The 27,391-nt window shown below is 40.1% G+C and overlaps 1 protein-coding gene across 1 annotated transcript; it reads right to left on the bottom strand.

Annotated features, from left to right (window-relative positions):
• Nucleotides 1–27,391, bottom strand: eepd1 (endonuclease/exonuclease/phosphatase family domain containing 1). The gene is made up of 7 exons (XM_067509139.1): nucleotides 26,179–27,391; nucleotides 12,827–12,878; nucleotides 5,342–5,455; nucleotides 4,141–4,272; nucleotides 3,585–3,723; nucleotides 3,276–3,470; nucleotides 1–2,802 (listed from the first exon to the last, which is right to left on the bottom strand). Exons 1-7 carry the CDS (start codon nucleotides 27,024–27,026, stop codon nucleotides 2,612–2,614), a joined length of 1,671 nt encoding a protein of 556 aa, XP_067365240.1. The 5' UTR covers nucleotides 27,027–27,391; the 3' UTR covers nucleotides 1–2,611.

Genomic DNA, 27,391 nt, shown 5'->3' with positions numbered 1-27,391 from the left:
TAAATGATTAAGTTTTTAATTATATCTCTGATAGATCAACAACAGCAGATTTTAAATACAAATATCACACACCTGCCTACTGTATAATTAACGTTAAGCCCCTAAAATTGGGGGCTATTTATAAACATGCTTGTATTTGTGTACATAGCTCAGGGATGAATTCATCACCGTAAACCAAGTTGTGTGGAATCATTTTCTTTCATGAAAGGACTGATTTACCTTAACCATGAAAGAACATATTTGTATCAAGTCCAGTTTTAAAGTGCCTTGCAAAAGTATTTAGACGCCTTGACATTTTTCACATTTTGTCACTTTACAACCACAAATGTAAGTGTATTTTATTGGGGTTTTATGTGATAGACCAACACAAAGTGGAACATTATTGTGAAGTGAAAGGAGAAGCGGTTTTCAAAATGTTTTACAAAGAAATATCTGAAACGTTTGCTGTACATTTCTATTAAGCCCCCTTTACTCTGATGCCACTAACTAAAGTCCAGTGGAACCAATTGTCTTCAGAAGTCACCTGATTAGTAAATAGCGTCCACCTGTGTGTATTTTAATCTCTGGATAAAAACAGCTGTTCTGTGAAGCCCTCAGAGGTTTGTTGAAGAACATTAGTGAACAAAAAGCATCATGAAGTCCAAGGAACACACCAGACAGGTCTGGGATAAAGTTTAAAGCAGGATTAGGTTATAAAAAAATATCCCAAGCATTGAACGTCACATGGAGCACTGTACAATCTATCACCTGAAAATTGAAAGAGTATGGTACAACTGCAAACCTACCAAAACATGTCCGTCCACCTAAACTGACAGGCCGGGTAAGGAGAGAATTAATCAGAGAAGCAGCCAAGAGGCCCATGGTAACTCTGGAGGAGCTGCAGAGATCCACAGCTCAGGTGGGAGAATATGTCCAATTGACAATTATTAGTCATGAGCTTCGCAAATCTGGCCTTTATGGAAGAGTGGCAAGAACAAAGCCATTGTTGAAAGAAAGCCATAAGAAGTCCCACTTGTACTTTATAACAAGCCACGTTGGGAGACAGCAAACATGTTACAGAAGGTGCTCTGGTCAGATGAGTCAAAAATTGAACTTTTTGGCTAAATGCAAAATTTGTGTGGCTTACACCTACGTAACACTGCACATCACCCTGAACACACCATCCACACCGTGAAACATGGTGGTGGCAGCATGTTGTGGGGATGCTTTTCTTCAGCAGGGACAAGGAATCTAGACAGAAGTGATTGGAAGATGGATGGAGCCAAATACAGGACAATCTTAGACGTTAACCTGTTAGAGTCTGCAAAAGACTTGAGACTGGGATGGAGGTTCCCCGTCCAGCAGGACAAGGACCATAAACATACAGCCAGAGCTACAATGGAATGATCAAAGCATATTTATGTTTTAGAATGAAAGTCAAAGTCCAGAACTAAATCCAATTGAGAATCTGTGGCAAGACTTAAAAATTACTGTTCACAGATGCTCTACATTCAATCTGACTGATCTTGAGCTACTTTGCAAAGATGAATGGGCAAAAGTTTCAATCTCTAGATATGCAAAGCTGGTAGAGACATACCCCAAAATAGTGCAGCTGTAATTGCAGCAAAAGGTGGTTTTACAAAGTAAATGACTCAACAGCAAATGAACGACACACTACTCAACATTTTTTACAAAATATCTAGAAACCATTTATAATTTTCCTTCCATTTCACAATTATGTGCCACATTCTTTTAATCTATCACATAAAACCCCAATAAAATACATTTACATTTGTGGTTGTAATGTGACAAAATGTGTCAAAAGTATGAATACTTTTGCAAGGCACTGTAACAGTGATTATAAATGCCACATTTGTTTTATAAGTCAGATAACAAATTTATCTCTAAATATAATCTCTTTCACATAGGGTGCTAATTTCGACCTTCAGATGTAAAAACTGTCCCACATCAACATGCGGACAAACCATCCGCTGTGGCGACCCTGAACTCACAGGATAAGCTAAAAGGGAAAAAAATAAAAATAAAATAAAAGTATGCTTGATAACAGGCTATTAGTCATCTTAGTTAATTATACAAAGATACAACAGTTTTTAACCCCACAACACATCATGTGATCCTGTCACACAAGTTATTACCCAAATGTCTGATTGTTCACCACACCTCAGCTGAGTCCGACAATCTGGACCATTACCACATTGAGTTAAATCCCAGAGGAAGCCGGAAGCTCACATGTGCACACACAGGCCTGACTTGCATAAAGAAAGAGCCTCAGCCTTCATGTTCTCTTCCTCTGCACTGACCGAACAGATACGTTCAGGTGATTCTGACCCATTGTATTTTCACTAATGATTATTCAGACACATGAAACATCAGTTTGTATTTATTATATATACATATACAAAATGTTTGGCATATTTCATAGTTTTATTGTATTAATTTTGTACATTTGTATGGCTCTAACTCACCAGTTACCATTGTACATTAATAAAATTTAAACCCAAAAAGGAGTCTTGGCACTTCATTCATCAGAAAACTCTTTGCTCCATGGTAAACCAAAATAAAGGAGGATCCAGCAGGACAAATGTACTCTGCGCGCCCACTGTAGATGTTGTCACCGCTCATGTTTGGGCATAATGTCTTCTCTGTCCACCACTGCCATACCAGGCCTGCTGAGCTCCTTAGTGGATGCATCTGCATAAAATTCAGCCACCACAGGGCAGTGATCTGATGCCACACCGCCCCATGACCAGTTATCTGGGATCCAGGGGTTAGTCAAGCCTTCCCGCACTACCGTGCATTGGCCTGTCAGAGGAAAAAACAAAAACAGAAGTCAGCAGGATTGTGGGACTGCATGCCATGCATGTTGTGATACTCAAAGTATTTACACAATGTTTACACAGATACGGCATAACATTATGAACACCCTGTGCAATTAATGCAATCTAATACAGCAGCTGACTTTGACTTTGACTCTAAACATGAACTGTACCTTTCTCAGATGAGTCAAGACATTATTTGGACCCGTCTGAGTGTTGAATGCTTTTGAACCTTGATACTTGACTTGAACTTTTCTAGAAGGACTAAAAACTGAGCACAGGCTTATTTGCTATAAGTTGCAGATGTTTGTTGTGTCTACTGGCATTGACCTGAGACTCAACATGGACCTTTTATTGTTTGGAGTTCTTCCAAATTTATTTAGATTTATGTGAGTTAAGACTCACTTTGAATGATTGAATTATTCATACTGTCCAAAACCTCCCACACTGAACACCCACCAGAAAAGGTCTTCTTGAGGGTGCGGCTGACCCAGATGTTATCCAGGCACTGGGTGCCCTGTGGTGAGCGGGTGCTTATGTTGGTGAACTGGCTGGATGGTACCAGGGCACAGAGTTTCTCTTTTCTCAGTATGTCCAGCTCCAAGCTCTGGGGAGGGGCACCAAAATCTCCCAACACCACCAACTCCTTTTCACCTGTGTTAGAAGAAAAAAAAAGGTACCGTATAGGATACACTGGACTTAAAAATAGGAGTTTACATTACTTCCTTTTTCAGCAAATTGTATGATTTCAGTATTTGACAGGCTGACCTTTGAGTGTTTCCTGGATACTAGGGGAGAGGCGCTGACATTTGGCTTCATCTGCGTTGTGGTTCTTGCTGTTGGACTCTACTGGTGAAGCTGTGGCCTGAATGTGGACGTTCACCACCGTCAGCTTGTGTGAACCAACCTGATGGGGAATAAAATGTGTAATTTGTTTCTGGTCAGAGCTATTATAATATATAGATAATTTTCATCAAGTTGACATGCAGGTCTTTGGACTGTTGGAGAAAACTAAAGTCCCCAGAGGAAACCTACAGAAGCAATGGGGAGAACATGCAATTTAAGAATCTAAGTCCAGTTATAAGTTAAAAGTTCAAGCCACAAATGAACAGAATGTAAATGAAAGTGTAATTTTTAATAGTATATACATATATATATTATATAAATAAATACATGCATACATACATACATACATACATACATACATACATACATAGATACACACACACACACACACAGGGTCACAATATCTGCTGGATATACGAGATAAAAGACCTTGTCTAAACATTCCAGTCTGGTTTGAAACTGCAATATTCTTACTTACAAAACAGTGGGCCAGGTAGAGGCGAGGGTACGTATGACTCCCGTTGCCATTGGCAACAGGAGACTCAAGGGCTGCACAATCCTGCAGGTCAACAGACAAGCTATCCCACAGAAAGCCAGAGTAGCTCGCTCCCTGGAAACAGAGGATGATGAGAAAATAAGTCAGACGCTTTCTGGAAGTTTAAAGTACATTAAGCAGCAACCGTAAATGTGTGTGGCTGAGAGTTTGCTATTGTATTAAAGCTGAATCATGACTATTCATTACAAAGATAAGGTAGAAGAACATTTATCGAGACTGTTCAGAGGAATTATTTTCACTACGTAACAAATGTACAGTATGTACAGTAACAAGTATTCCACATTTTTTAAAGCAAGTATGAGCAGGTCGAGTCAAGCGTACGGGTTTGTACACATTTGTAGCACCTAGTGCATACAGTTATGGGAAACCCTGAGGCAATGTCAGTCAAAAAGTCGAAAGTTGTACTTGTTAGAATTAAGCCTTATATGGCTGGCAGTTCACTTAGCAGTGTATAAAAGCTGAGCAGGAAGGAGAAATAAGCTCTTTATGTATACAGTATATATTTGTTTTGCTTCTGTTAAAGGCACTTCCACTTTCTGTCACCAGATGGAGGTAGTGTTTCCTGTCTTTCCATTTCCCTTTACTTCACTGATTAACACACGCCAAACGCAAATGTGCTTAATTACACAATGTCGACATTCATTTAATAATTAATTCAGTCTTATATATTTTACAAACTTTATTATAGTAAAAGTGTCAGTAAGCATCAGGCTCCCTGCAGGAACCTGACTGGGCACTGTAAAACCCAAAGCAGCAATTTAACTATCCATCACGAGCATACAGCTGATCTACATGTAGATCCAATTTACATCCAAGGTTCATCTACTGGCAGGTGTCTGCTGTGAAAAATCTGCTTTTTGCTCTGTGCAGAATATCTTTAGTTTTAGGGGAAATATTGGAGAGAAAAGCGCTGAATAAATCTACTAGGCTTAGCTTTACTGAAGTGGTGGATACCTCTGGAACCAAAAAGCTTTTCTGACATGAGAAATAAAGCTGCTGTGAGGGTTGGTCTCAAATTTGCATACTTGAGGGTTGATGATAAGAATATTTTTGAGCTGAAGAGGCGTTAGTGGATAAAAGTAAAAACACCAGCCCTGTATTTGGTGATATCAGTGGTGTGTACCTTGCTCGAGGAGTGTGCTGTGGGTTTTTCAGACACAACACTTTTCCACAGTCCTCGTGGCCATTTCCACTTCCGCACACTGGCTAGCGTTGCTTGGTTTAATTCCACACAGAACTGTAACACAACATAAAAGAGAAGTGTAGGTGAGTATGTGAGGCCAATAAAAAAAGAAAATCACCTCTTACCCAGCATATTACAGCGATTACAGCTCTATTGTCATTTCTTTTTATTAACAATAAAGGTGTGTTTAAATTAGGTTGTTTCTTTCTATATGTGGACAATAAGAAAGCACAAACAGGAGACCATTGGTTACAAAATGAACATTTCAATGATTAATTTGGCAGGGATTTCAATTGTTAAGAACTTCTCATTTACACACTCAGCTGACCTTGAGGATAAGGCCAATCATTTTTCTATACTTTTACTACAAACACTTTTCAAAACTCTGACTGTGATAGTTTTTAAAAAACACAATCTATAAAGGCTCAGAACGACTTCCCCTTTAAACTTCAGAGGAAGTAAAAAACAAAATCCTGTCTTACAGAGGCCATGTGACAACTGTGGCACAGGAGGTAGAGCGTTCGGCCACCAAGTTGGTTCAATCCCCGGCTTCTCCGGTCACATGTTGAAGTGTCCTTGAGCAAGACACTGAACCCCAACTTAACTGGTCCCGTGAGTGTTGGCCAGTTGCACAGCCGCTCCCCCATCAGTGTATGAATGCGAGTGGTTGAGAGTATGAATGTATGAATAAGAAGCAGTTTAAAATACTTTAAGTGCCAATAGGTAGAAACGTGTTATATGAGTGCAGACAATTGACTATTTACAATTCCAAAACTGCAGCCATTTTTCATTATATGAAGTATTACTACCTACTTAAGATGCAGTGCTGCCATTTTAGCTTTCAGTTTGTAGCTACCCTATATTGTCGGTGTGTTTTGTTGTTGCTTAGCTCCCAACTTATGTTTTGCTGCCTGTTTACTGTAACACTGCATCATCATATTTGCTGCTTTGATCTGTCACGTTGCTGTATTGCTAACTCAGCCTCAATTTAGATGCTGTACTGCCTGTTTTTTATGTTGCTGTGTTTTTTTTGTTTTTTTTTGGTAAGTAGTGCAGAACCAATAAAGTATTTCTTATCTAATGGCATTTTTCTTATAATAAGCACCTATGCAGTACGTCTTCTGGATGAAGTGGTTAATTACCTCCTGGGTCTTGAGGGTCTCTTTCACCCCAAGTCAACTCAGTTCCGACTAACCAGCGTGTACAGTAGAAGTCTGCAGGTGGGCTGACCAGAGTGGTTGGAAAATTTTGCAGCTAACCTGAGCCATGGATGTAGTATGAGAATGGTTTGAGACGAGGCCGAACTTTGTGGATGTGGGGAGGACATTTGTATGTTGGAGGAACTTTCTCCAGGTTTTAAAATATTCCCATCTGGAAAAGCCTCAGGACAGCAAAAGAGATTTTTTTTTTGTGTGATTTCCAGCTCATGTTTGGGTTTCTGGCATTATTAGGGTTTAACGGACAATTATCATCACTTTACACACTCATCACAGTTACATTACAACATAAAATATAAAACAGCAACACCGGCACAGACAATTGAGGTTCAATGTGATCAGATATTATGGTGTTGAGCAATTTCCTTAAAGAATAGTTAAATAGTAAAAATATGAAAAAAGACCGGCCTCCACCAGTAAGGTTATTACTGCTCCCTGAGCAGCTGTGCTCTCAGAAATATTAGCAACAGTGCCACTGTAGCTAAAACTCTGAACTGTGCATAATAACTGTGGCTTTTCAGCATCAAGAAGATGTTATATAACAAAATCAGAGCATGATGGTGCTGAGGCTTAAAATCATAAATTGGACAGTGTGTGTTAAGTGTTAACGCTAAAATTATCTTGTCCATCAGAAATTTTAAACCCACAAAGACTTTATCTCTACATCTCATAACGTTCTAATCTGTAATTAAGCTGCAGTTCACAGGAAATGTTGGACTTTATTTTAACCCTAGAGGGAAGGTCAACTGGTTGTCACTAAGAACATGTTTTGCCTAACTGTCTAACAGAGACTAAGAAACAATACAGAGTTCAGTGAACTCGAATAACCTCATGTCATTTCAGAGAGGAAATACCGTGACAAAGAGGAAACCTCCTGTGTCGACATGACTAAGAGACAGAAAAAGCAGTAGTGGTGTAATGTTCTGGAAAAAAGAGAACAGTGACTCTGTGTAGAAATAAAATATGTAGGAGAAAGGAGAGAAGTAGAAAGGAGATGGGACAGAATTGTCATTATTTTCCTATCATTTTGTTTTATACTGTAATGCAAATTCAGATGATGTAAATAAGTGTTATGTTGATGAGAAATAAGTTTCCTCCTTTTGTCATTTAAAAGAAAAGAAAGGCAAGCTCAACTTTACCCAGATATTAGATTTAGTCACAGGCCCCAAAGAGACTGCTGAGCCTTTAAGAAACACAAAGATTCATTTTTCATAATTACTTGTCAGCACAAAGTCACAGTCATGGCCAAGATCCCAGGCCTGAACCTCAGAGTACTTCTACTGTCATACCTGGAATAAATCAGGTAGGTACTCGAGTGCAGTTTAAAAAGGAACGGTCTGAATTATCTGATTAGTAGAATGAATATTCATCTGTAGCACCTTCTAACTACACAGCTGCTATGTAGAACAAAAAGTCTCATTGGGTTATATCTGTTTTTAACACAAAGCTTGTGCTATAAAAAGGTATAAACTATAGGTATGCTATTTGACTTGTGATTTACTGATGCATTATGGGTAGTGATACACTGTGAACCTGCTGGGACTGAAAAACAATCTATCGTATGTCTGACTCTGCTGCATCAAGCCCGCATTCACTTTTTGATCTGTCTTTGTCGATGTGGAAAACTAAAATACTGCATAACCCTTGAAGTTGTTGTTGACGTCCCTGCTGTATCTTCATTGCTTGTGGCTTTCGTGAGTAAAAGAAAATAAATAAATAAATACCGCTACCAAATGTGTTGGCAGAGAGCTGCTAGTTTACACAGCCAGCCTAAAATACAGGCAGTTTCTCTAACACAACAGCCAAAAAAAAAAATCAAGTTACTGAACAAGCAGAACACAAAGTTTTCACTCACAAAACCAATTTCAATCTATGTTTACATAGTCAAATGGCACTTGTTCTGATTATTCTTAATGGACTAAAAGCCTAATTTTATATACACAGTCCAAACAACCGTCTTCTACTTTTCTTTTCCTTTCGGCTGTTCCCGTTCAGGGGTCACCACAGTGAATAATCCGTCTCCATCTAACCCTGTCCTCTGCAACCTTCACACCAACTAACTTCATGTCCTCTCTCATTACATCAACAAATCTCCTCTTTGGAGATCATCCATAAAGCTCCTCTAGTTTACTGTAGGGATGAGTTCAATCTTTGTTCCATCAGACCAGAGAATTGATCATGGTCTGAGAGTCCTTCAGATGGGCTGTCATCAGCCTTTTATTGAGGAGTGGTTTTCGTCTGGCCACTGTACCATATTGGCCTGGTTGGTGGAGTGCTGCAGACCTGGTTGTTCTTCTAGAAGGTTCTCCTCTCTCCACAGAGAAATGCTGGAGTTCTTTCAGAGTGGCCATCAGGTTCTTGGCCACCTCCCTGACTAAGACCCTAAACTTTAGGGTGAAGTTTATAACCACCAGGACTCTTTAGGGCCTAAAGAGTCCTGGTGGTTATAAACTTCTTCCATTTACGGACGATGGACCACTGTGCTCATTAGGACCTTCAGAAATGTTTTCTGTACCCTTCCCCAGATCTGTGCCTCGATACAATCCTGACTCTGAGATCTACAGACAATTACTTGGACGTCATGGCTTGGCTTGTGCTCTGACATGCACTTTTAACAGTGGGACTTTATATAGACAGGTGTATGCTTTTTTTTAAATGATGTCCAATCAACTGGATGTCCCACAGGTGGACTTCAATCAAGTTGTAGAAACATCTCAAGGATGATCATTGGAAACATGAACTACCAGAGCTCAATTTTGAGTGTCATGGCAAAGACCATGAATACTTATGTAGATGTGATTGTTTTGGTTTTTTATTTTTAATAAATTTGAAGATTTCAAACAAACTTCTTTCACGTTGTCATTATGGTGTATCGTTTGTAGAATTTTGAGGTAAATAAGGAATTTGATCCATGAAAATGTAACATTAAGTGGTGTGAATACTTTCCGGATGCACTGTATACCCACCACTGTAGTTAGCTTTTGTTTCAATAAATTTAATTGCGATGAAGAAATTACCAATGCGTGCTTCTACTTAAATGTCTTACTTTCATGACATAATATAACTGTAGCATGAATTTGTTTTACATTTTCAATAAATTTCACCTGAAAGTTGAATATCCCTAAATTGTTTTAGTAGTTAATGTATCATATTTAGTTGTGTCACTACGGTCTATTTCAGTTCCTCTAGGAAAAATCTCTCATGTCTGAGCAAAAGAAGTGAACTTCCCTACAGAAACCAGATAACTGAGACTGAGTTGGCCTTATCTACATAATTTAAAACTATTACAATTACTATCTATTACTATTACTATTACTATTACTAGTACTACTACTACTACTACTACTACTACTACTACTACTACTTGTGTGTGTGTGTGTGTGTGTGTGTGTGTGTGTGTGTGTGTGTGTGTGTTTGTGTGTTTCTGTGCACAGCTTCTTACATTGTGTCAGGCCTATTTGTCTGGTACTTTCTGTGGAATGAGACTTGGTTTTAAGTTGAATTTAGATACAGTTTAGTTTAATGTTAGGGTAAAAGGCTAGGGAATGCATTTTGTCAGTTAATGTCCTCACTAAGATAGATGTATAAAGATGCATGTGTGTTTGAGTTATGTCAGGAAAAGCTGGAGAAGCCGCTTATTTGTCCAGCTCAAATGTTAAGACATAAACTACTTTATTAGCACAGAGACTGTTTGATATTACTCAGTTAGACCCTTATAATGTGCTTAATAATGACAGTAAACCCACAGACAGGGGGTTCCTTAGCAACAAAACACACAGAGGACAACAGTCTAAAACTGGCACACACTTTTTGTGTGGCCAATCACATGTCTAGCAACCATGTTTACAAGAGTTAAAGTGAAATGCTCCCACAAGTGTTTGGATTATTAGTACATAGTACACTAGTGAATGGACATTTACTGTAGTGACGCATAGGTGACTATATCGGCGGAAAGTTAAGCGACATTACCATTCAGATAGATTATCTTTTAAATGTAAGTTATGATTGGACATTTTTAGTTAAACTGACCTATTTTAACCTCAAACAATTATCTAGAGCTACAGTATGTAACTCGTTTAAAAAGTAAAGTACTACCAGATGAAGTACTTAAGGTACTTGAGTAGTGGACATTGTACTTGTATAGTCAGTTTTGTAGATACTACTGGACTAGACAAAGAGACTCAGCAAAACTGCAAACTACATTCATCTTCAAGTAAAGGCAGCAGTAGGACTTCACAGATTCCAGGATTTCAATCAGTATACAGTGCTGTCTCTGCTGCTTAAATGGAAATTCAGCCCATTTGCAGATGCACTGTTCTTCAGAGAGTCCTCTGATTCAGCAGGAACTGGCAGACTGAAATAAGTCACACCAGTGAGCAGCTTGTTAGCTGAGCTCTGATACATTCTCTTTTCAGTGCACTGTCAAAAGAACCTGAGATTTAAAATATCAATTTTTCAGTACGAAAGTGGTTCAGAGTACAGTGATAGATGGATATACGTTAGTAAGACAGAGTGGTTGGACAATAGAGACCAATCTTCTATCTGTAAAATGAGGATTTTTGTAAAAATGTATCATTACAATTGACGACTGTTGACTGTATGATAAGTTGATTCATGTTTGATTGTGTATTTGTGATTCTTGCCAGCTCTTGAATGAAGATTTTCCTAGTATTTCTTAGTAATGGAGACATTCGACAATCTGCTACTGCTAAATGAGGAACGTGAATGGGGAACCTAATGCACTAAAAGCAAATACTGTATATATTGGAAAGTTGTGCTGCCGTGAATGAAGTGAGACATCTCAGAGTGAGTACAATATAGAACACATTTCTGATCCACTGTGCAGGAAGTGACACTGCAGTGATACGTGCTAAAAAGAGGGGGTGCTAATGACTACGATAAAACAGAGAAGTTGGGAAAACAGGCAGAAACTGTGTGGGAGGCTGGCAGAGTGAAAACACTGTAATGTAGGCAACCACTTGTTTGGGGTAATTCATACTCCCACCTACTTTCTGTCCAAAATACTCTGCTGCTGACCTACTTCCCTCTCCACTGAGCGCTGGTTTCTCTGCCAATGATCCATCTGGTAACCAGTACAGAAAGCGGTATTACAAGTGTGTAGGCTGAGCGGTAAAACAGAGCGGCCTGTTGAACTCAGACATCAGTGTTTTAACGCAGGTGCCCTACATTTCTGTTCAGTAAGAGAGTAGGTGCTTGGATAGGCCACCCATGGGATAAGCAGTTACAGATAATGGATGGTTGATTCTTTTTAGCTTCAGACTAGATGGTAAATGGTCTGCACTTATATAGCGCTTTTCTACGTGTGCTACCCAAAGCACTTTACACTGCTTCTCATTCATTCACACTGACAATTACACACACTCCTCCACCGATGCTGCCATGCAGCTGGCCAACCGGGCTCACCGGGAGCAACTAAATTGGGCTTCAGAGTCTTATTCAAGAAAACTTTGACATTTGACTGGAGAAGCCAGGAATCTAACCAACAACCCTGGAGTTGGTGGACAACTGCTCTACCTCCTGAGCCACAGCTCTCCTTGCGCTAAAGGTTCTACAGCAGATACCCAACAGCTTGTCACTCTGGGGGTGGCCAATCAGATTTTGGCTGTGGCCAGTGGCTCCCCAGGCCACCGCTTTGGCTCCATCCCTGCATTTTACACATTTAGCTTTTATTACAGTTGTTTCACAAGAAGTCCTGAAAGTTGTCTCTACTGTAACGTAATTATGTGACTGTTTCAAGACAAGTATTGCAATAACTGTGTGAAACTTGAACCTGAATTCTTTTAGGGTTTATACATATTTCATACATTTTATTTTTGGGGTGCAGGTAATTAAGTGATCAATTCTACTGTGGTGAACTAAAAGACAGTACCACTGTCCTTCCACTGCTGTAAAGGACACCCTCCAACCCACAGCAACTACTGTCATATTTATAGTAATGAACACTCCGGAGAGCAGTAACACAGTTCAAACTCAAATAGATCTACAAATAGAAGACATGCTTTAAGAGACAGAGACACACACACACAAACACAACTAGTGGAAGAAAAGGGGGAGCATTTCCATTACAGCAAGATTCTGAGTCCATTTTCCTTAGTGTACTACTGCAGCTACATGCATCTGCAGTTTTTCTCACACTGAACCAGTGTGAGCCGGTAAGAGGGCAGTGTAGTGCACAGCTCAGATTTACCTTGTCAAGAGCCTCCCGCTCCAACAGGTCCTGCACTGCCAGTAACTTGATGCTGGAAGCAGATAGAGGAAAGAGCGTTTACATTTACATATTAAGATTGTGACTGTACATTTTGCTGTGTCTAAAACACAAGTTTTTTTTTCCTCAAAAAAACAAGACAATCCTGCTAAAAACAGGTGTAGTGCGTGTGTCATGCATGTGAATTGTTACTGCAATATGCATTGTTAATATCCCCACTATGGCTGCACCAACATTTTCACATAGTGCCTTTAAAATAAGACTTTAAAAGGAGACCATGTTTGCACCGTGTTTTTAATCAGCTGGAAGGAGCTGTGTTTCCACAAATCTTTAATTTATTCATGAAAAGCCTGAGTCAAAAGATCAAATATTATATTTGTTGTATTTAATTGCTTGAACATTAATATTCAATTTAAAAATATACTAAATATTACAAACTTTGACCTGAGATGTTTAAACTCAAACTCAAATAACTTATTTCTAGTGCTATATAGTCATGCTGTTCTTTCGGTATTTGGCTTTACATCTGTCACTGAGGTTTCTGCTTCTACCTCAGTACAATGGAGATCAATGGAGTTTTATGAGTGCAACCAGAATAAAAAAAAGTCAGCTAATCAAGCTACAAGACATAAGACATAAAGGCCTGGATCTCCCACAATGTTTTACTTCTAAAGTCAGACAAAACTGAACTCAGACAAAAGTGAAGTAGTATTTGGGCCCAAAAATCTCAGAAATATGCTGCCCAACCATATTGTTAGTTTAGATGGCATAACTCTGGCCTCCAGTACTTCCACAAGGAACCTTGGAGTTATTTTTGACCAGGATTTGTCCTTTACCTCACATGAAAAACAAATCTCTAGAACAGCCTTCTTCCACCTACAGAACATTGCCAAAATTAGGAGCATCCTGTCTCAAAGTGATGCAGAAAAACTAGTCCATCCATTTGTTACTTCTAGGTTGGACTACTGTAATTCCCTACTTTCAGGATGCCCCAGTAACTCCCTAAAGAGCCTGCAATTAATCCAAAATGCTGCAGCAAGAGTGCTGACTGGAACTAGCAAGAGAGATCATATTTCACCTTCACTAGCTTCTCTCACTTGGCTTCCCATTAAATCTAGAATAGAATTTAAAGCCCTGCTCCTTACATATAAAGCTCTGAATGGTCAGGCTCCATCATATATACAGTAGAAGACCTCACAGTACCCTATCATCCCAGTAGACCACTTCGATCTCAGAATGCAGGCCTACTTGTGTTTCCCAGAGGATCCAAAGGCAGAGCCTTTAGCTATCAAGCTCCTCTCCTGTGGAACCAGCTCCCAGTTCACATTCAAGAAGAAGACACCCTCTCTACTTTTAAGTCTAGGCTTAAAACCTTCCTCTTTGATAGAGCTTATAGTTAGTTATAGTAATGCTGCTATAGGCTTGCTGGGGGACCCACCCCCCAATGCACTGAGCTCCTTCACTTCTCTTGTCTCTCTCTCCTCTCCTTTCACCCACAGTTGTCTCCACCGTATGATAATAACTCTGTTTTCTAGCTGTGTGTTTTCCAGTGTGCAGCTACTGGTCCTACCAACCTGCCCGATATTTTGTTGTTGCCTTTTTCTTTTCTCTCTCCAATTTCCAGTCACCCCAACTGGTCAAGGTGGATGTCCGCCCACCCTGAGCATGGTTCTGCAGAAGGTTTCTTCCGGTAAAGGGAGTTTTTCCTCTCCACTGTTCCCAAGGCTTGCTCAAGGGGGAATTGTTGGGTTTAATTTATCTTTATAGTTTTTACTTTATTCTCGTTAGTGCCTTGAGATGACTTTGTTGTGAATGGGCGCTATGTAAATAAAGTTGAATTGAAGTGAACTGTTCACAAGAATGGAAATTTTCTACAAGTTATATCTACAAATTAAACTGGAATTTCAAAACAACCAAGAAGAAACAACCCGTTGGTTCTCTGAAAACACCTCACTGTGAACCACTTTCTGAGGAATTGCTTTCCATTGAAGAAAGCATGTAATTTGAGTCAACTGACCCTTTAAGCAAACTAAAGGTCACCATATCATTACTTTGTAGTAATGACATACTGATAGAAAAAGAGTCAGATGGTGTTGACACAATATATCTAAGTAAAACTACCCAAACCGGATCCTGAATGTAATAAACAGCACATTTCCTCCAGGCAAATTCTTTGTTTATACAGTGGCAGAAAACTCAGATATTCGGATTCTTGGAGAGGCAGTTTGGGCTCCTGTCTTAAATTCTATCTGCCAACATGTTATTGCACAGCGAAGGAAGGGCCTTTACAGCCCCACAAACATTTATCTATTTACTTTTAAAATGATTTTCCAGACCAACAGTCAGCACAACAAAAAGCTATAAATTTCTGAGAGGCACTTGTACTTTTCCTCCTGCTTTCAACCGACTCGGACAAGAAGCTGCTTGCAGAGCATTATATAATAAACAATCATCAGTACTTCTTCTGAATCAATGTCTTTTACAAATGGACTTTTGCATATGATGGGATGTTCATTTAGTAATAAGACAGGAATCCAAAAAGCTCCCAGCCTTTTGGTTGTTGACATTTTCCTGCTCAGTCTGCAGTAGTATATGCTAAACAGATTCACTGTGATGTGAGACAATGATAGGAGAACTGGTGGCAAAATGTTGACCTTCTATGCCTCTAACCTACTAATCTGCAATCAGACACACACAAAATCCCACTGCATAACAGTCTATCCTATTAGTGAAGTGCTGCTTGTGCTGCTGGGCATTATGGAAGCTCTCTTCCTGCACCAGAATGCTTCACATTCACTAAGCTGAGTGCAGAGCAGCTCCACCGAGGCCCAGTGACCAGCACTGAATCCATGTGCCATGCACAGTGCCTTGAAAAAGTATTAATAGCTCACATTTTGTCACGTTACAACCAAAAAAGTAAATGTATTTTATTAGGATTTTATGTGTTAGACCAACACAAAGAGGTAAATTATTGTGAAGGAAAATTATACGTGTTTACAAAAAATGTTTTACAAATAAATATCTTAAAAGTGTGGTATTTGTATTCAGCTCCCCTAAGTCAATAATTTGTAAACCCACTTTTTGCTGCAATTACAGCTGCATGTATTTTGGGGTATGTCTCTACCAGCTTTGCATATCTAGAGAATGAAACTTTGGTCCATTCTTTTTTGAAAATTAGCTCAAGCTCAGTCAGATTGGATGTAGAGCATCTCTGAACAGTCATTTTCAAGTCTTGCCACAGATTCTCAATTGGATTTAGATCTGGACTTTGACTGTTTCATTCTAAAACATAAATATGCTTTGATCATTCCATTCTAGCTCTGGCTGTATGTTTATGGTCATTGTACTGCTGGAAGGGGAACTTCCATCCCAGTCTCAAGTCTTTTGCATACTCTAACAGGTAACTTCTAAGATTGTCCTGTATTTGGCTCCATCCATCTTCCCATCAACTCTGACCAGATTCCTTGTCGATGCTGAAGAAAAAATATCCCCACAACATGATCCTGCCACCACCACGTTTCATGGTATGGATGGTGTGTCAAGGTGATGTGCAGTGTTAGGTTTCAGCCACACAATGTTTTGCATTTAGGCCAAACATTTTGGCCTCATCTGACCAGAGCACCTTCTTCCACATGTTTGCTTGTTCTCCACATGGCTAGTATGGATTTTGTTTCAACAATGGCTTTGTTCTAACCATTCTTCCATAAAGGCCAGATTTGAAAAGTTCATGACTATTAATTGGACAGATTCTCCCACCTGAGCTGTGGATCTCTGCAGCTCCTCCAGAGTTAACATGGGCCTCTTGGCTGCTTCTCTGATTAATTCTCTCCTTACCCGGCCTATCAGTTTAGGTGGATGGACATGTTTTGGTAGGTTTGCAGTTGTACCATTCTCTTTCAATTTTCAGGTGATAATGGACTTGGACGCTGTTTGTTCACTAATGTTCTCTAACAAACCTCTGAGGGCTTCACAGAAAGGCTGTTTTTATCCAGAATTTAAAATACACACAGTTGGAGTCTATTTACTTATCAGGTGACTTCTGAAGACAATTGGTTCCACTGGATTTTAGTTAGTGGCATCAGAGTAAAGGGGGCTCAATACAAATGTACAGCACACTTTTCAGATATTTATTTTTAAAACCGCTTATAATTCTCCTTTCACTTCACAATAATGTTCCACTTTGTGTTGGTCTATCACATAAAATGTGAAAAACTTCAAGGGGTATGAATACTTTTTCCATGCACTGTAATCAGTCACCACTCCTGTGAAGGACATCTCACACTAAAGGTACCACTTTACTATGTTATAGCAGGGGGATAGTGGAGTAATATTTCATATTTATAACAAGGTGGTCGCAATGGGGGGGGGTCAGAAAACACAGGACTTTTAAACAAGATTCCATAACATTATATATACACCATAAGTACAAGCTTGTGTTTATTAGTGTAACCATGTCACCAAAGGTTCTATAAGTGAAGGGATGCTTTTATTTTAACCCAAACCACCATCTCACATAATGATAACAGCATGTTTATGATGTTATGTTTCCATAACGATGAAAGTTTGGCAGGAAAGCCACAGTAGAGTAACCATTTTAGGAGATACAGTATCTGTCCCTATAGGGGCTTCTTCTGGAGGTGCTTTTGCAAGTCATCTGAGAATGTAGGGACAAGCAACCTATATTGATATATATTTGGCAAGCAAAAACCAGTCAATATTGCGTTGTGTAATTATGGCTTTGTAGTGAGCTTACTACAGTCACATTTTGAACTAGTTCTAGGTATGTGAATCTCAATCCTCCCCCACTGGTGTTAAGTCATTCAGCACAGTACAGTAGGTGATGGATAAAGAGGAAGGGATGTGAAAATGGACCTAGATGTGCGGACGGCTCAGGGATATTAGTTCTTTAAGCTGCACAGGCTAATCCTCACATATCCTGGATATCCCGTGCAGGGCTATGCTGATTTGCTGGTGTGCTATTCAGTGGATTTATACTGAATACTGTATTTCTGTGAAATGTCCGCAAGAAGTTTTAAAAGTTAAAACTTTAAAACATTTATAAATTCTGATTCTCAGATTGAATATACAACAAACACACTGACAGTCTTGTGTTACTTAAGTAGAGCTAAATCTTTAGCATTTTTGAGGGTGGTCAAAATGATGCAATTGCAAGGATTTATCTTTCGAGGAGTGTGAATGAATATTGTCACAGCGTTAACATTGTGAGCACAGATAGAAGTTAGAAGCAACCTTATTAATAAGGGAAAATAGAGTTTATCCGGTGGAAACATTTTGATATTACAAAGATTTATGCAAATAAAATACTTGAAAATATTTGAAAACAAATCTTGCCGTCTTTCATGGTGCTAAAATAATTGAGGTTACAGAGAGAAGTATTTGGTCACTAGTAGCACTATAGAGCAATGATATTACAAGTTCCATGTATGTTCAACTATTCTCGTTTTGTATGTTCCGTGTTTTGGTGTCTCATAAGCTTAAACAGTTCCTCCAACTGAATTAAAATTGTATTGTAGTGTTTCACCAGAAAGACAGGGTCATATTTGCTTTTAACCACTTGCTCGTATCAAGGTGACTTTTCGAACCCTGCATAAATTTGGAGCATGAGTTGTACACAATGAGAAATTGATGCTGCGCGTACATCAGATGCAATCCCACTTATGACAAATGCAGCTGCATCTTCTCAGCAGCACGTTTATTTCCATTTGTGAATCTCTGCAGAGCAAATGATGATGTTGCCATTTTCTCTGTTGTGCATTGTTCAAAGGCCTTTGTTAAAATATGGCACGAGCAAAATAACAACCTAAAAAAGATGTGTCGGCTAAGTTTTAGATTTAGATTTACATCTAAAAATGATCTGAAACTGCAAATTTGTGTTTGAAATGGCCATAGATCAACTGAAAATATTTAACACAGCAAAAATTAGTGTATAGTCTCTTACAATGTAAAGCCATTCTAATATAATGTATGTTTGGACTCGTGCTTTATCCATTGAAACACACACAGATAAATAGAGGCTCAAGCCTACTGCAAATAAAAAAGAGAGCTTTTACTGTACATAACAATGCCACTGAGACTCTGTTTAAACATTGAAAGGCAATATCAATAATACATATTTACTGTATGTCTTCATCCAGCCTCACCTGACTGAACAGACCCATGTTATATAAGAGTGAGAGATGCCCAGATCACGAACAGAAACGTCACCTTTGTGAGCAGCGAGTCCACAGATCCTGTTTTCAGAACAAACAGACCTACAGTCACAGAGATAACACTTAATTCTCTGCTGTAGGTGCGATCACTCTGCAGAGTGATAAAAACTCCTCACTACACACTGCTACTTCAAATCCTGATCCTCCTGTTTCTACTGGCAGGGGTTCAATCCCAGCTCACCCTGAGCTGACCTGAATTTCAGCCATGTCATTGGGTGGATAATGATGAGTCAGTGATGCAGCTTTTCAGGCCTTCAGAGGTCAGAATTTGCTGCGTCTACATGAGATTATCCCTGACGCAAATAAGATGAAGCTCCAAAACACAGCGGCCACCATAACAGACTCTGTAAAAGTTTGATGTTGCAGACACTTTTCCCGCAAAACAATGAGCATTTGCTTCAACATTAGTCAGAGTCAGGGCACATATGAGGTTGCATAATCATAAATGATGACTGGCAGCAGTGGCGATGACCTTGAACATAAATACACTAACACCTCTGAGGATTTTGGAAGCCTGGATGAAGAAAGAGATCTAGGCTACAGTTCACCACGGTGCACACAGCCTTTAAGGTTCTGATCACTTAATGGGATTTTGATTTGGTTTCATACTAAAATTAAATTACCCTAAGAATGAACAAATAAGAGCTGTAATTAAACTTGATAATGAGCTGGGGAATACACAGCATCCCTGTCAATGTTTCAGAAATTTTCTAGAGTACAGTCAGACTCTACTCCATAATAACTTACTGCAAATGTATGTGATCCTAGACACAAAAATAAGATACTGCAGCTACATTATATAATTATTTAGACAGAGCATACAGCCAGAGAGCAGGGAGCTGGGTTATACTGGAGTACAGGTCTGAGAAGATCTATAGACATTATGATACAGTCATTTTGTACTGCAGTTTAGTCACAAAATATAATAAATGTTTCAACCCAAAGCAGCAAACTTCAATTTTTAGAGCCTTTTATTATATTTATGAGATTTATGTCCAGGTCAAGTATTCATTAAAGTAATCTGTGGATTTTACATGGTTTTACTCATCCAATACTTCCATTATAGCAGTTTTTTTGTTTGAAGGCCACTTAAAAAGTGGGGATGGTTAGTGAAACCTGGTGCTACGCCCATACAGTAGGTAGCCAGACTGTATCTGAACACAGACTCTGGTGCCTCATTTCAGTACCAGTCAGAGCTGTGGATTAAAATATTTGCCCTCTGGTGCTTTGAAACGATGCAGGCAACAGAAGCATCAGTGCACATCTCATGGTAACACTACTTAACAACAAGCCGCTCTGACAGCTGCAGACCCCTCCTTGTTAGCTGGCAGCTACCTTAAACACAGTTAAAATGTCTAAAGTGAAATATTTTACTAATCTATGCTGATTTTAAAACATGTGTGTTAAGCTAAAGTGTTTGGCGATCTATTTCACAGGGAATTCTAACTTTATAAAGTAAATGTAGGCATAAATGCAAGTCTATTCCAGAAACTTTCACAGGTGAAAATGACAACAAAGTTCAACTTCAAGGTCAAATTTGCCTTCTAAATAAATTCTTGTTTCTTGTTTGTTCTTTAATGTCTCAGTTCTGTGCTTTTATTCTTAAAGTATCAGTTCAGACACGGTTTAGGCACTGGCACCAAAAATCCCAAAGGCTATCTATCCCCAATTAACAGCGAGATGCAGTACTGACTATACTAAGACTGTTCGATTTTCTGCTCTGAGTGAGTAAGTTCTACCGCAAACGTAAGACAAACAAGCTCAAATCAATTTTATTTAGCAAAAGAAAACCGGGTTGGGAGTTGTGCATTTGCCCAAGTGACTCCAGGCTGACGGGGCTCGCTCAGCACTGCGCTACATCACTGTCCACACACAGTAAAATGCTGCCCTAATGGAAATTTCCACATAAGCACCCAACATCCTGCAATCAGTCCAGCAGAGACTTTATTTGAAGCACCCCAATCCTCATGACCTCAGCACCCATGCAGGCCTTTGCCTCTCTGGATTATTTTGAAGGTTTAATTTGCCTCAAAGAGCCCCAACACACAAACATCACTGACAGTGCAGATATTTGGGATGTTTCAAGGAGGGATTCTGATAATTCTGACAGCCTCTGAATTGATGCCAAACTCCGGGCCTGACTATGTCATAATGTAGGCGTAGTGGACAAACCACAGATGTTGGGCTGCACAGGGCTTGTGTAGGTTGCACTAAATGGGCAGATATGTCATATCATGCATATAAACACAAATGTGTGCAGTCTGTGTCACTAACAAAGCCTGGGAGTGGCTCACTTGGGGATGAAAATTGATTGTGTGGTATCAAAGAACAAAAGGTGCTCTGTGTAGAATAGTTTGCACAGTTATAGTTGAAAATTAACTGCTTCCTTGATGTTAATACAATTAAGAAATGAGCTCATGGTTTATGAAGACCAGGCCTCACAGCTTCACTGTAAATGTTTGTTAAAAAAAAAAGGCCAATAGTAGGATGAGAGGATCAATGAGAACTCATGTCTGTGTGCAAAATACAGAGCTAGTGTCGGGAGGTAACTAGCCCAGTAAGCATAAAGACCAGCAGCCGGGCTGACCTGACTCTGCTGAAAACATAAGCATATGCACCTTTAATATAAATTATAAACAGACATAAAATGACCCAGCTGCAACTATTTCTGACCAGTAACATCTGACCATAATCATTACATCAACAAATGTGACCAAATTAAATTATTACAGCACATAAATGTAATACAATCTCACTACTTGTATATATTACTTGTTAGTTTATAAAAAGGATCAAAAAGATCATCTGAATGCTTTGCAGAATGTGCTCTTACCATGCTGTTTTCTTTTTGGAACCACACCTTGGCTCCATCCTTTATGGCTTTATTGTGTGTACACAAGCTTTTCATTTGTGAAGGAAAACAAACCTGACCTGCACAACCTGGTGACATTGTTAGTTTAATGCCAAGTGTTGTATGGAGGAAACGGCTAAATAAGAGCATACTGTAATATGATTCAGAATTTTCTTATTGCAGTCAGACAGAAGGAAGGGATATTTTACCTGAATTCCTTTTATTTTATTGTAAGAATAAATGTAATGGGGAACATATTAAATGAGTAAGTGTACCCATTTTGATGTGACATTGAACTGATTTCACCTGATGTCCCTTGTCCAAAAACCATTTTGTTATTTCCCTGCTCTCCTCTTTCCTCCTGTCCAGTCATAAAACCTTGGGATACATGAACATATTTTGCGCATATTTGCGATTCCCTTTAAATTTAAATGCCTGGCTGAACACGCTGTAAAGCTCCCTATTTAGAAAGGTCTGTCCTATTTTATTACCTACTCAGCTGTTAGAGCCAATTGGAGATAGTGGTTACCTCACATTTTGTTTTCAGTCTGGTGACAAAAGTTGTCAAACCTGGAATTCTTGTGGCACTTTACATTCTTAATGGATCATATTTGTTTTTTCACATCAAATTTTGTGGTGGACAAATGTTGCCGCAAATGCTCGTAAACTTTGTACCAGCCAGTCACCTGTGAACCTTTTATTTTTATTGTATGTATTTTATCAGAGACAATCTATCTAAACATGCTGCCCTCATTTGCAGCCCTTTTCCTGGTTGGTCTGATTAATAAATACATCAAATAAAGATGTTATTGTTGGTTTTAGAGTATGTGTGTGTGTGTGTGTGTGTGATGATTGTTGAAAATAAAGTTCATTTGGAAAATCATTCCTTAAAGCTCATGATTCACACCAGAGGATGGTGTAGGAAAGCGAGGGTGGATGTTGCTTGTTGGAGTTTGGCAGTTGCAGAGTACTGAAAGATATATTAGAGATCATGCAAGTGTTAACAGGGAGCTGAAGCTCAGTTGGCAGAACAGTCATCTGCAGACCACAAGGTTAGTGGTTCGTTTCCTGGTTCCTACTGGTGTGACACTGGTGTCAGCTACTGACTTACAAGTTGCTTTGGATAAAATCATCTTCTAAATGACTAACCACAGACTGATAAAGCACAAAACCTGAGTACATGAGAAAAGTCCTACAAACTGTCACGCAGAATAAGTCAATCCCTGGATTACATTTGGCTACAAAACAGCTTTTCACCACTACAGACACATTTTCTCAAGTAAGACAAGTAAGGCTCTTTCAGCCCACGTCTATGCCTTGATCGATATTAACCCCGCTGGTGAGAGCTCATTCACTTCCCTCCAGCCCAGTGTGTGTGGGTGACTAATAGCTGGCTGATTACTTAACGTCAGCAGGTTCAGGAGTCTGTTGTGACCTAGCACAGTTTGCTGTGTAGCCTCTGGTAAGCATGAGTTCATTGACCTCTAGAAACTCTCTGCTCGGGCCTGGAGGAAAGCCAGGAACTGTGTAAACTCGGGCTGGATCTGATTGCTCACACATCAGAGCCCAAGCACTGTGCAAACAAGCCACCCTACCTAAAGCGTCCTCCTCGATAATGATTCCTTCAATATCACCATTAGTGTTGTTACCAATGGCCTGGGAACAGGAAGTTGGAGGCATGAGTGAGGGAATCACTGGAGATTTATTAAAGGTTGGATGAGTTTAGAAGGGGCAGCAGATGATGGCTTTATATAGTAGGTGGTTTATTAAAAACTGATCATTGTAATCCTTTTACATGGGGAAAATATCACCAGCCGTTATCCCTTTCATAAAGTCAAATACTGCATGCAGCCTCCATTCAGCTAATTGTAGCAGGACACAGGCACAAAGGCAACAAAGTACTTGGTGGATTGTTCACCACAATTTTCTGACATTGGTACATCTGGAGCATTTAATCATCGAAACAATTTTCCCATGTGTCTCTATTGTAATTCATTGTGTCAAGAATATAAAGACACAAGAGCTCTTTGACATACAGGAATGTAATTGGATGTGAGGAGCTGGTTGAACCCTTAAATGGTCTTGTTGGCTTTAAGGGCCTAAAACCAGAAAGTCTCACACTGTTGCGTCACCTCAAAGCCTCCACATGTAAACTTGTTTGTACAAAGTGTCATTCAAATAAGGAGGATAGGTGCTGTTCTTTTCTGTGCAGTATCACTCAAGGCATGTGGACAGAAATGAATGGAAACCTCTCTCCCATTCTAATAAAGTATTAGAAAATTAGAATTCTGTATTCAACTGAAACCAACTACCTGATATATCAACCCACTTCACACAGTGATTGTCGACTCTGCAGGATTTTAACTTTAGATTTGTTTTAAAATTTCTTGTCATAACTGCTTCTGTAAATGTACATTAGTTAAAGATTAAAGATTAGTATTTTTTGAATATAGGTAAATTTGCTCTCTTCAGCTCATTACAGTCATTCAGTGGCTCAGCAGTGTGTGAAAACCATGTAGAGCACATTTGACCAGAAGCTGATGCATTAAGACACACACACACACACACACACACACACACACACACACACACACACACACACACACACACACACACACACACACACACACACACACACACACACACACACACACACACACACACACACACACACACACACACACACACACACACACACACACACACACACACACACACACACACACACACACACACACACACACACACACACACACACACACACCTTCAGCTAGGTCAGGGCTCGCCACCCAAGCAGCATACTAAACAGTTTCAGGCACTTCAATGAGCAAACCCAGTGTTAACAGATAATGAGGTACTGTCACATCCTGCTTAAGAAAAGAATATTATTATCAAAGAAAAGGTGGAAGACACAAAGCTTTTAGACAAGGTGATCTGAACAGTATGTTGTCAAGCAATTACACATAGAATCCTATTTTAGTATTCCCATTATTCATTAACAGTGCGACCTGACACTGAAAGACTTGCTCTCCAGGTTTATCAAAGAGGCCCATTTTTCTGTTATCTATACAAATGTTGCACTCCGGGCAAAAGATCACAGTCCATCTGACCAGTGGATCGCCGATCATTGTGCTCTGTCTGTTTTTCATTCATTTTCTTTATGTCAAAAAAGTTTCATTAATGCTGCAATGTGTAGACTGGAAATGTTACTATGCTCTATTAAACTCACAGGTTACCTTTTCTACAGCTCTGACTGCGTCTGAATAAAGTACACTGGCTTTTTACTCTGCTGCTTGCTGCAGTCTTTTTTTTTACTCTGAATGCAAATTCTCAGAAGTCCTTCCCTGGGTCAATTCTAACTGGGTGAAATAAATGCGAGGATGTCAAATTTAGCCTGTAGCTTATTGGGTTTAAAAAGGCATTCCCAAAACATATAGGGTCCCAGTGGCTTGCTGAAGGCCAGAAACAGACAAAAGTAAATGCTAGTAATTGTGTTTGAACATTTCTAACTTTCTAACAAGGAAGTCTGGCTGAAGAGATGCTTTTTTTACTAGGTTTTCTATTCTCAAGAAAATATGGACAAAACTGTTGGTTCAGTTGCTAAACTACTCAATAAGATGGGTCAACATAATAAAATAATATTTAATGGTAATATACTATAGTTTTAATATAATGCACAACCAGCTTTAGGTGATATTGTCCTTCAGAGGTCCCTAGCATAATTGCAAATACAACCAAAAGGCACCGAAAGGCTGTGAACCTGGTGATTTGATGTTCCTTCACAGTTGTTGCATAGAGTTTAGCATGTGTTATTGTTTTATCAGGATTCTTCTATGCATAGGACTGGTCAGACATCTCAACTATATCCATATAAACATTAATAAAACCCCATAACCAATTTTACACTTAACTACTTGCGGCAGTAATTGGTTTTTATGAGTTGGTGTGATCAAGTACATGTGGGGTGCACTGCAGACTCCCAGCCAGGACAGGCAGCCGGCATCTGTGCTGAGTGTGGTCCTGGTGGCACCATATACCACATTAAAATGATGAACACCGACATAAGTAGCTGGATGGCCACAAGATAACAGTCGAGCTTTGAAGCAAGATAAAGAGCACTCTACTTCAGAAGACCTGAAATTCAACACCACGCAGACCTATATAACCTAAAACGCATTACTGATTAAATCTGATATGACCCTCTCGATCTGATTATTTTCAAAAAGTACAGATAAACTTAAAGTTGAACTCACTCGTTCTCCAGCAGGGTCATGCACACCACCTCTTTGACCCCAGGGTTGTTGGCCTTGTCACAAGAGCAGCCCCCCAAGCTCCAGGTGGCCAGCCGTACCACGGGCTTTCCGTCTCTCAACCCGGCTGGAGGCTCCACGTTGGGCCGCACAGAGATGATCTGGGTCGGTCCTCCGGGTGGCAGGTCCAAGTCATCGCTCTTGAGGCTGAATGAAGTCGGGCTGGAGTGCGACTTGGTGGTGCAGGTCTCCCCTCCGTTAGTTTTGGGGGACGGCGCCGTGGAGCGCTCCACAAACACCAGGAAGCGGATTTTGTCCAGCAAGGAGCTGTTGATGTGGTTCACCTTCACCAGGTCCTCGATGCTTTTGAACGGGCCGTGTTCAGCCCGGTACAGGACAATGTTCTGGGCTATCTTCTCCGTGACGCCTCGGATGCTCATGAGCTGCGCCGGAGTGGCGGTGTTAATGTTCATCCCGGTACAGGACTGGTAATCAAGGTCCTTGCGCAGGGAGGACGGGGAGTGCTGGGACGAACTGGTCCTGCTGGACACGCATATTTCCTGTTTGATAACCTCCAGTTTGGTGGCCCCGATTCCGCTCACTAGAGCCAGGTCCTCCACCTTTTTAAACCCTCCGATACACTCCCGGTACTCCACGATATTCTGCGCAACAGTGCGGTTGACTCCCGGTAGAGTCATGAGCTCCTCCTCGGTGGCTGTGTTGATGTTCAGTCGCTCCTGGTTCACGAGGATGTGGCCGAAGTTACACGCAGCGCTGAATTTGCGCTTCCCGCAGCTGAAGTCTGTGGGGTCTCTGGGGATGGAGCGGTGGCAGCCCAGGCTACCACCCATGGCTCAAATTGGTCACCGGGACTCCGATCAGTGCAGAGGGCTACGGCGGAGAAAGCACAGGCTGAAACACAATCACCACAGCAGTGACTGTCACGCAGAACCCATCCTTACTGACAGCACCGTCTCCCCTCTGAAACAAACGCACAGTGTAGCTGATGTCCTCGGTCCTGTCTACATGCTGCGTGCGATGTTCAGCGTCTCCACGCTCTCCGTGCAGGTGAAGCGTGTGTGTGTGTGGGTGTTTGTGTCCTCAGCGGGAGCTAGATATACAAGAGCCACAGTAAACTTTGCCCTCCGACGGTCTGATGTGGGACTGGCCACAGGCCTCACTCCACTCTAACACACACTCAATACGAAGCTTTACT

This window comes from Channa argus, chromosome 1, assembly GCF_033026475.1.
Source record: "Channa argus isolate prfri chromosome 1, Channa argus male v1.0, whole genome shotgun sequence".
Taxonomy (NCBI): Eukaryota; Metazoa; Chordata; class Actinopteri; order Anabantiformes; family Channidae; genus Channa; species Channa argus.
Note: the sequence above shows the minus strand (reverse complement) of the source record. Positions and strands in the feature narration are given on the sequence as shown.